At 39.1% G+C, this 11,004-nt stretch overlaps 1 protein-coding gene across 10 annotated transcripts in view; it reads right to left on the reverse strand.

Annotated features, from left to right (window-relative positions):
- Positions 1–11,004, reverse strand: part of KIAA1217 (KIAA1217 ortholog) — a 279,526-nt gene that overhangs the window by 185,874 nt on the left and 82,648 nt on the right. For 9 of the 10 annotated variants that reach the window (XM_072412718.1, XM_072412717.1, XM_072412715.1 and 6 more), the window contains exon 2: positions 9,778–10,058. In XM_072412718.1, coding sequence (XP_072268819.1) covers positions 9,778–10,058 — 281 coding nt within the window. Of the gene's footprint in view, positions 1–3,518; positions 3,911–9,777; positions 10,059–11,004 lie in introns of those variants that run through there. The other variant, XM_072412722.1, reaches the window with a different exon arrangement.

The raw sequence follows: 11,004 nt of genomic DNA on the forward strand, positions 1-11,004 counted from the left end.
AGATCCTCCAGGATCATCTCTATCACACTGAACATGTTCTTGTTTTACTGGTCCAAACAAGGGACTAATAGATGATTTCCAGAATGTGTGTTTTATATATATATATATATATATATATATATATATAGTTTGTTGCTAAACAAAGCCACCTCACTCACCAATATGATTATCAACTATGTCAAATGATCACCATGTCATCTATGTCAGATCAGATAAATTTGTTTATAGACAAAGGATTAAAAATTAGGATTGGGATTAATTAGAATTGTGCCCTGATGGTGGTTACCTCCCTTATGCTAACCCCAGAGAATATTTAAAGTGAAAATATTCAAAGGAAGAGAAAGTAGTTTTTTCTCTTTATTTGTTTATTTAGTTTATAGAAGAAATATGCTAGACAGAGTTCATCCGCTACTTACACAAATCAAAATGTAACCCACTTGTGCAGTGGGAAAAATGCAACAGAAGTTCATACAGAAATACAATAAGGAGAAAGGATTATCTCAATTGCTGACGCATTTCGCCAAAAAGGCTTTATGAGGGGAGGTGAAGACAGGCAAACATTGTACTTCCAAATGAAGTAGTTGGGATGAGAGTACAGTGGGGGTCATGAAACCACAAAAAATTCTAGTATAACAGGTTTGGTTCCCAGTTAGTCTGCACGGTAAGGGTTAACATGAGACAGGCAGAAGTTCTTTGGTCTAGGTTCTAATTGCAAGAAATTTGAAGTTGGATGTATTAACTTCTTGGCTTCAAATATATAATGTACAAAAAGGTATATTTTTCACTAATGCATTTTTTTCATTATCAGAGTATAACCAGCTGTTTACATCTGCAGCCTATAGGTGCAAGTCCATTATGTCTAATGACAAATCTGACCCTGTGCTAGGGCAGCCGCTCTTCTTTTTACGTACCTAAATGCCCAGCCATACACCCCAAGCTTTTCAACACATTCCCAACTTAGAATTTTGAAGTACATAGATTTATTTTATCAGCAGTCAGAGAGAAGCAAGCAGCTTGCTGGACACAATACAGACTTCCCCTACAAGGGAGGAAAAGTGTTGAAGGATACTGACATCCTCCCACCACATTTTGCAAGGTTAACCTACAGTCTAACACAAAATCATATTTACAATATTATCCGGCAAGCAATACTAGCAAACTAACTAAGTAATGGAAGACTGCAAAAAACAATGTTTTTGTTTGGTAGAACACACTTAAAGTAATAAGTGCAGATATAAAGCACAAAGTTCACATTCCCTTTATTGCCCAGTTCAGCAAATTACTAAGTAAATAGTCAGAATTCATTTGCAGACTGACTTGGCTACAAACTACCTGTCAATGGGTGTTATATTTCCTTGAATTGCTCCAGCACCCAAAAAAATAACCAATGGCAAGACATTGGTGGTATTGGAAAATTGTTCAGGCAAAGCAATCGCTCCTTGTGCCATATTAGTAGTGACCCACAAAAATAAAACAGAGACCACATGACCAATGCCAAGACATTGGTCAACTGGTCTGTGCCAATGTGGAAAAGAGATTGAAAACAGATAGCTGTTAGGGCAAGTCCTAGACTGTCATACCACATCTTATCATTAGTACCCAAAACACTAAGCCAGACCACGTTACCAATTCCTCGACTTACAGAGGATACCCCAATTGATAATATAGGATGCTTTAAAATATTTGTACTGTAAAAAATAAATAAATAACACAATCAATGCCCATATTAACTGCTGATCAGACAAGAAATAGAGTTGTTACAGATAAGTGCATTGAGCATTTTGAAATTCACCTTTACATTTACTGAATTTGACATTTGGCTGCATCCAAACCAATGCTTTCACTGATCACATAGCAATAGTAAATATAAATTGTAACCACAACCATAATACAGATTCCTCTCCGGTACGCACAGTAACTTCCCATTGAGATGCCAATATTTTTAACAATTTTCAAAGCACCCTTTCTAAATTGGACATCTGAACTATATTAATTAAGGAATTTAGGCTGTTCACTTACCAAGATGAATTGTCACTCTGCACGGGAAAATTCACTTAGCCTAGTGAATGTGGTGATAGATAATTTTGCACAGAATGTTCAATTACAGGCAAAAACATTAAAAAAAAACACATTTTTACTTTGTTTTCGATTAAACAGCCGAAACCAGCAGACTTTCATATGTCATTTATTAAGCTACTTGAAATATTCTTAAAGCTGCGTACACATGTTCAATAATAGTCACTGAAAAGGATCTTTCACTATCCTATCCAATGATAAAAGACTGCGTGATGCATGAACGAGTGCTTTACATACAGTGCCATTCTGCTCTATGGAGAGGGGTGGGGGGAGAACGAAGGAGCGGAACCCCGCTGTGTTCTCTCCCCTTCACTTGATTGTTTGTCTTTCGTGGATCGGCCACGAATGTACACATGCCAGATTCTCGTCCAACATTCGCCCCTAGGACATTATCGGATGAGAATCATCTAACGTGTGTACGTAAGCCTTACAGAGGATTCACTTTGCTATGTGAACAGCCTATATTCCTTTAGTGAATCAATATCAGTGCTTAAACCTTTTAAATACATTATGGTCTACAAAATCTAGGACCAAAAATTAGCATGCTAGAACTAAAATATTTTACCTTTTTAGTGCTACTGTATAAAAATAATATATAAGTAAGTAAAAGTACAAAAGTACACAAAATTATTTAAACCTAAAAACACATTTATATACAAAGTGTGTAAACAGAGCAGAGTGGAGGAATAATAAACTCTTGCTACGATGATGCATCAGCAAATAAGAATCAGTAGTTTCCATGCCTTCGGTTTCAATTTTTAATACTATACAGAATGAAAAGCTATGGACAGCGCCCAATGCCTGAAAATTGGAGATAGTTCGTTGTTGTGCTGGGTCAGCTTAGTATTACACTGATCCAAATACTGACATAGGAAAAAAACAAGCTACTTTAATACATTACAGACCTGTGCAAAGGTAAACTCTCTTATTGGCGACATTTTTCCCTTACAATTTAGATATATGCCAACCCATAACAAATATTGCCAGAGTAAAGATTCCATCTGCCCATTTGGCCATTCTTTTTTCATAATCACCAGAAAAAAAACACTGCAGCACTAAAACTCAATATAAGTCTATTTTAAGCTTTGAGAACTTTTTGTACAAAGTAAACTTTTGCTTTTCTTTCTCAGTAAATAATCTTCAACGACTGCCTTGTTGGAATTGACACTACCTATGTTTACACACCTCCGACTCAACAGCTTTTCAAACACAGATTACAAAAGTATAAATCCACATTGTATTGTACGGCTAAACGATGAAAGATTTCCAGTTTCAGGTTGTTCACATTACTGGAATCTGAGAAAGTAGCAAATTCAACATCAACAATTTCCTTTCTGTAAAGCAAACAAGATCCCACATGTTTGCTTGATAAGGATCCACAAAATGCATTCAGATTCTAGAAAGGTCTGGCAGAGCTTGGCATGCATTGGTATGCACTTTACCTGAGCGGAGGTGATCAGACATCCAGCAAAGTTCTTAAGCCATCCAAGCTGTAGTCCTGAGTGGGACCATGAGATGTAAGTTTCAAATCCTTTTTCAAAGTCAGGTCCAAACTAGCCACCTCTACCTCCTGTAGTTGCTTGAAAACCGCTTGCAGCTTATGAATTTTTTTTTTTTAATGCTGTAACATGTTGCTTTGGCTGCCTTGACATGCTTCTCTAATCATGACATCATAAAGTCTCTATGGTTAGCTTAACCCCACCTGGGAAGTGTTGCAAAAGTTTTGAGTCTTAGTAGCCAATGAAAAAATTATTTATATATATAAATAGCACATAACTTCCTGACTTGTCAGTACTTCTGTTGCAGGCTCAGAGTGAGCATTTCCTTCTTGAAGAGCCCTGATGAGTTTTGCAGAGGGCCACTGGTCTTGAATAGAACAATGGTCTCTCTCCTATCTGCCCCTCCCTGTCTGACTATGCTGCTATCTGCTGAACAGTGCCACTATGTTTTTATGCTGGCAGCCTAGTGTTAAAATGAGGGCTCTGCTATTCTGCTCCAGCAGGTTTTTTCTCTTTTTTAAGCCTTGTGGCTAATTTTCTTGCTTATTTTACATTCCCACCACATACCTGGTGTTACTATTTCCTCCTGTTCCAGCAAAAGGGTTCCTAATCCTACAATGCAAACTGATTTACATTAAATATTTATCAGTAGCATTTATTAACTTACAGGTAGAAGGAGCTGATCAAACAAGTAATATAAATATTAGATAGAATTGATAAAAGGGTGCATACACCAATTATTGGAGCAGAGAATGCCCACTGTGCATCCAAAGCTACAGATACATATATGGATCCTTGGCTAATATTGATGATTTGGGCCGTGTGTTGGGTTCAATTGACAATCAAATATATCAGGCTGGAAAATTTGGTTGCAGAAGACACAAGGACGTTGCAAAATTTCACATGTGGCTCAAGTGCCAAAAATGTGTCACAGTTAGCTAGCCAAATCCATTGCAGACCATTTCATTTGCAGACAAAACCGACAGCAGTTAAATTTTTTTCATTTTGTGGTATGGTTAAAGAACTCAAGGGTCTCCTTCATTCACAATACTACAAAGGGAACCTTAACGTAAGTCGGTACTCCATTTTAAACTCTTGCAATTAGAGCCCTAGCTAAAGATACAACACTCTGGTCCCTACTACAGTCATATGTCTTTAATACAGTCTACGATCAACTTTTGGGGGGAAGCCAATTAACTCCACTGCATGTTTTTGGAATGTGGGAGGAAACCCACACTAATACGGGGACAACATACAAACTCCATGCATATAGTGTTCTGGTCGAGATTAGAACAAGGGATCTGGCGCTGCAAAGGCCAGAGTGCCAACCTCTAAGATTGTCACCTGAGATGATCACAACTGTGCAGTCCCAAGCAGTCCCCTAATGTCTGTCCTAGCAGGTTCATGAATGACTGAGTGGGAACAACCACTGTGCTTTCCTATGCAGGAGAGAACAATGGGGTGCCACTTGCTAATATTTCTGTCTACTTCATAGAACTGCACAGTGATGTGTACAGTTCTCATTCCTTCTCCTGTCACTGGTAACGATCATGAAAGGTCATTTCCAGTGACAGAAATCTGATGTCTCTCTGACGTCTGTACAGGGCTTAACAGCAGACGTCACCTTTATTTACAGGGAAAAGATCTCTCCTGTGCCTTTTTCTGATCAGAGTCCACTTTGTTAATAGGACTCAACCCTTAATAGCTTTATGGCATCAAATGCCATTCCACTGACCAATCAGATTTCCTAGTTGTTAGTAGCAGCACTCTCATTGACAAGCGGGTGGATTTGCATTCTTAGATAAAACTATTAATAGTTTATAATGTGTGATCTAAACAGCTTCAGCATTGGAATAGATAAAAATTGTGCATTGGTACTTTTTGTCTGCTTGTGACTGCTATTACAAATCTATGTGAAAGAGTGGAAATAGCTAAAATTTTCCAGATTGTTAGTAGTACATAAGAGCAATAAATCTATTTTTTGGTATGTTGGCATCATGCGTCATTGTCAACATATTTATAGGCAAAATGTTTTGAGAATCTGTTGCAAAGCCTAAGGCCAAACAGTTGGCTCAGTGAACGGCATGTTGGCCTTTGTAGCCGTAGAGTTGAAATCTCACCTAAGACACCATCTGCATGGAGTCTGCATGTTCTACCAATGTTTGGGTGGGGACACTCTGGTTACCTCCCATATTCTAACGACATGTAGTTAGGTTTATTGGTTTCCCCACAAAATTGGCCTTTAGACTGTATTCATGACATATGACTATGGTAGAGACATTAGATTGTAAGCCCCTTTGATAGACAGCTAGTGACATGACTATGAACTTTGTACAGCGCTGTGTAATATGTCTGCGCTATATAAATACAAGTTAATAAGAATAATGAATCAGTGGCAGTGTTGTCTGTCTACAATAGGAATTCTTTTAAACTGTGTACTCACTAGATCAACATATAAATTTTACATTGCATCAAAAACATAAATTTTTGAATGTAACAAATCAAATAAAAATAAAGACCAAAATTGCATGTATTTTCTAACAGGTTGTAGTCCATGTGTTCCAGTTACATTTTGCGGGACAGAACCAAAAAAAAAAAAGTCTATAAAGGGTCAGGATATTTGTACATCATCTGCGAATTCATTCCACCAGCGGCGTCCGCTTAACAAGCAGATGTTGCAGGAGGTGAGCGTGTGGCGGTAATTGTCTTCTCCGGGGTCACAGGGTGCCAGGGCAGGATTTGGAGCAGACTTCCTGCTCTAGAGCCACATTCAATGCTGTCCAGCAGAGATAAAAATAGAACAGGGAACATGCATGGAATCTGCGGGGACAGCTCCTCTCCTCATAACAACCTTAGTATAGTGAAACTCAAACTGTAACGTAGGTTTAAATCATCAGTTGGTTTGTAATACCCCTCATATACACGGAGTGCAGCACAGATACCTCCCCAGTCCCCCCCAACCTGCTTACCAACCAAAACCCATCAAAAATACACGGACATTATTTTGCTTTTTAATTGGCTGGCAAGAAGCGGTTCTTTAAACAAATAAATAAATAACCATAAAATATAAATAGTGAATAAACAATAAATAACCAACAAATAAAAAACATAACAAATAAATCCCATTTATCTTAACAAAAATATTAACCATAAACCAAAATTAACCCCCCTTTTATATTAACATAGCAACATCCCTGTTTTAAACCGTAATACCTAGGCTGCAGGTCCCAGAAGGCATAATCTGTACTCCACCACAATTTAACTCCGAACACAACACCTTGGCCCCTAGCTGCCCAGCACTGCCTCAGGAGCCATAACCATCAAACCACCGTAAGAGGGACCCTACCACCGAGGATCCCTCTTGCAACAAATCACTATTTTTCCATGCCCAGGATCCCTGCCAGCCAAGACCCCAACTGCCACCCCTAAAACATACCAAACCACTCCAGGAAGGGTAGGCGGGGAAATGCTTTCTTCCTAAAAGAGGCCCTCCCACTTCCGACTTTACCCTTTTAAACCCCCCTATTCCTAATAACCTTCTCCTCAACTCTCTGGCTAAACACTTCTTGCACCATTTAACCCTTTCTTACCCTGTGCTGGGGCCTCACACCCTGTCATGCAGGCCCTGCGCCTAATATTATACCGCTACGGGCCTCACTTTAGCCAAATGATAAAAACCAGGTATTGAAGACAAAGTGCAACTCCAGAAATCAGGTAAAATCAACAAGCAAACTGCAAAAGATTGAGAGCCCCTTTGAAGGACAACTAGTGATATGACTGTGGACTTTGAAAAGTGCTGCATAATATGTTGGTGCTATTTAAATAGTGGATAATAATAATGATAAATGTAAAGCAGCAAGTCTATCCTATGAAATGTCCCATGCTCCTCTAAAGCATTTATAAATTCCCTGAAGTCCAATATGTTACTGCACATGGTCCATGGACACAAAGTGTAATCCTTATCACTGTACATCCTGCATCAACATGTTATACCAGCAATGAATATTCACAGACGCTTCCTTTTCCCGAGATGACAATGAATATTGAAATCAGCTTCAGCGTTCTCACTTTCCTGCACACTATGTTGGACATCATGAAGCAATTTCAATGCAAAATGCATTGTTACACTTTGCCATAGTCACCACATTAAAAAAAGGAAAGATTTTTGGATTTGCTGGAGCAAGCACACATGCACAGAATGTTCATACAGAATGTGCATGGGGCATTAAGCAAAGTATTTTGTATATTAAAGTATTATGAGTGCTTTACCAATGAAGCATTTTTATTTTCACAGTACCTTTTAACATTCTGTGCAAAGTGCCTTCTAGCACCCATCAGTCATTAGGCAAAATACATTATAACTGCTACTGGTGCCACTGAGCAGTTTTGTGCATCCAACAGGTGGATGAGGATCTGTGCACACAAGGATCTGTGTATTATTAAGCTACGTACACACATCCAGTGTTTCTCGCCTGATAATTGGCTCAAGGCTGATATCAGATGAGAATGTGGGGTGTGTACAGCGCCAGTTGTCCATCGTCCGAACGGCCGTCCTGGTGGATCCACGGACGATGGACGATTAACCATCCTAATGCAAGGGAAGGGGGAGAGCGCACAGCGGGTTGCTGTTCCGTCATTCTCTCCCCTCCCCAGTGCAACGACTATTGTTGCACGTGTATATGCAGCTTTACACATACATATCAGATATCTTCCGGCATGCTGGTACATTATAACAATAGTACAAACAGACTCTAAACTGTTCCTCATTGTATCATAATCCATGCTATCATATTGTGCTATGTATGGGCTAACAGGGCTAGTTATTGAAATGCAGAATACAGAATACTGACACAGCTTTAGGAAATAGCACTGCAAAAAAGAAATGAAACCAAACACCGCCTCTGCCGCTCTCCCATGGCAAGTATAAAAAAAAGGGAAATTGATGACATATTTAGATAAGCTTTTCAAATTCATTTGTCACCCATCAGTAAGACAGAGCGCTTTGCTCATGACTAGATACATGGTTAATCGTTAACACAATCCATTTCTGATGGTGTGCAGTCCATCATAAATTTTACATTTTCTAACTGTTTGATCTTTTTTGTGCATGTGCATGTGTCATCAGAGCAACCAACTAGATTTCAGTATTCTGAAGGGAAAGCAAATCGAAACTCCAAATGATTGACAATTGAGCCTGGTACACACAGGCTGAGATCAGATTTGAAGTCAATCTGAAGCAAAATGAACTTTCGACCAATCAATACCAGCTCTACCAACTGCACCCGGAGCAGTTGTGCAGCCATTATTCATGTTGATATATCTGATCATGTGCTGTTGTTGTATTGCAGTGATGGACAATACCAGCTGGTTAATAGAGTTTGCAATGTTTAGAATAGGCCAGTGAACATATTATGAATGGTAAGTAGTATACATCTAAGTTGGGTGCTTTGTGCACAGCAGCTGTGCTCCTAGTGTACCAGTCAATGATAGGGTGCCCACAGTGTACCCAAGCCAGTCCCTGGCTACAATACCAACACAAAGTGAAAATAAAGATCATACAGAATTCTGTACACATGTGTGCAGTGTGTTAGGGCTTCCTACCGTTTAATTACCAATTGGAAAATGGGTTGTTTTAAGCAGAACAAAACCCTACAAATATACAATGGCAAGCAGGCAGGTTTATTTTTGCAGAAGAGACAGGTGTTTTCTCTTTTGTAATAACACAAACTTACTTACCTGTCTGTACAATATTTTCTAGAAAATACACTAAGCTGCACATGCACAGCTCAGCATATAATCCTGGCATAGCTGGCTGTCAGTAATGAAGGAACTCCTGTGCCCATGCACAGCAGCCTGGCCACTTGGGATTGCCGAAATATCCCAACCCATAAGAGGACCCCATGAAGATGGTGCCGGGGGGAGCAGAGAGAGCTGAGTTTAGGTAAATAAATGCAAAAAAGGGCAAGAAAGTTTGTTTTATTGCAGAAGAGACATAGCTATTGTTTTTTGCATTAAAAAAACCTTTTTGCTCACAATATTTTCATTGTAAGGATTAGTTCTGCTTTAAACTCAACACTTACAGTGGATCTGCTTGTATGTACCAACCCTTAGTTTTCCAAAGAAATGTGCCATTGTTTTCAGCTTTTGTTCATCCACACAAGACAAGAGCTCCAAACCGTGCTAAGAAGGTGCCAATTCCTACCTGTTCTCTTAGCCGTTCCTGGTGACCCATTATTGCTGTGGCATGATGAGGATATTTGTATTTGAGATGCTCCAAAAATGCCTCCCTCTTCCTATCCATATCGGAGGTCTGCATTCCCAGGATTTCTTTTGAACTGCGAGGTCCACCTACTGTGTGTCTCCGGGGGATGTTCCGTACAGCTTTGGGTGGGATGTGACTGTTTCCATTAGACAGGTTCTCTTTAGATTGGTGACATTCTGTTTCATCTAATGAGCCACCGAACGAACTGTTTTTTGTTTGACCTGAAAGATATGGAAAATATAACATTGTTTTAGCAGGAAGTATGCAAAAAATTTGGGTTTGTGTAGTTTTGTTTACTCATCGCAAGACTGTCATGTTTTCTGTTCTCAAATATGTTTGCAAATATTCACTATTTTTACCAAAATTTTCTAAAGCTAAATTTCCACTTGTGGAAGTCTGAAAAGATAAAGCTAAGTAATGAAAGGACGATCTATATGTATAGAGAGGGTGAGCAATATAGATATAAAAATACAAAAAACAGCCAATACCTTAAGTTGCTACAAGACCTCAAAGACTGATTGATCCTAAACCTGTACAGACTGATTGTCCACAGCGTGGAACTCATATCAGGATGACACAGACAGACGTACAAACCCAGGGAGAATAGATGTGCCAGTGCTAATTACAAGGGGCCCTGGATGATGAGTGCCACTTCCTGCAATGGTGCTCAGTAGTACTTAGCAGTAAGAGCCACTTCCAGAAACTCTCCATTCTCATCCTACTGTAGAATTCACTTCCACTGAAGAGGAAAGAAAATGCCACATTCCACTGCTAGAGCAGAAACCGCTGGGGAAATTCTCTGCACAGGATGTTACACACGTCACAGATTGGGAGGATTAATGAGAAATCAATGACCATATACCCAACCTGGACTTATCTTTTATCCCCTTTTTTATTGCCCCTACTCCTTTTTAATAATTCATTATTCTTTTCCCCTGATATTATTTATGGTCCAATCTCTTTTTCTCCATATACCTATATATATCAAATATATAGGTATATGGAAAATGCCATAGTAGATAGGAGAGCGGGAGAGAGAGAGAGAGAGAGAGAGAGAGAAAGAAAGGGAAAGAGAGAGAGAAAGAAAGGGAAAGAGAGAGAGAAAGAAAGGGAAAGAGAGAGAGAAAGAGGGGGAGAGAAAGAAAGAAAGAAAAAGAAAGAAAGAAA

Source organism: Pyxicephalus adspersus, chromosome 5 (assembly GCF_032062135.1).
Source record: "Pyxicephalus adspersus chromosome 5, UCB_Pads_2.0, whole genome shotgun sequence".
NCBI classification, from domain to species: domain Eukaryota; kingdom Metazoa; phylum Chordata; class Amphibia; order Anura; family Pyxicephalidae; genus Pyxicephalus; species Pyxicephalus adspersus.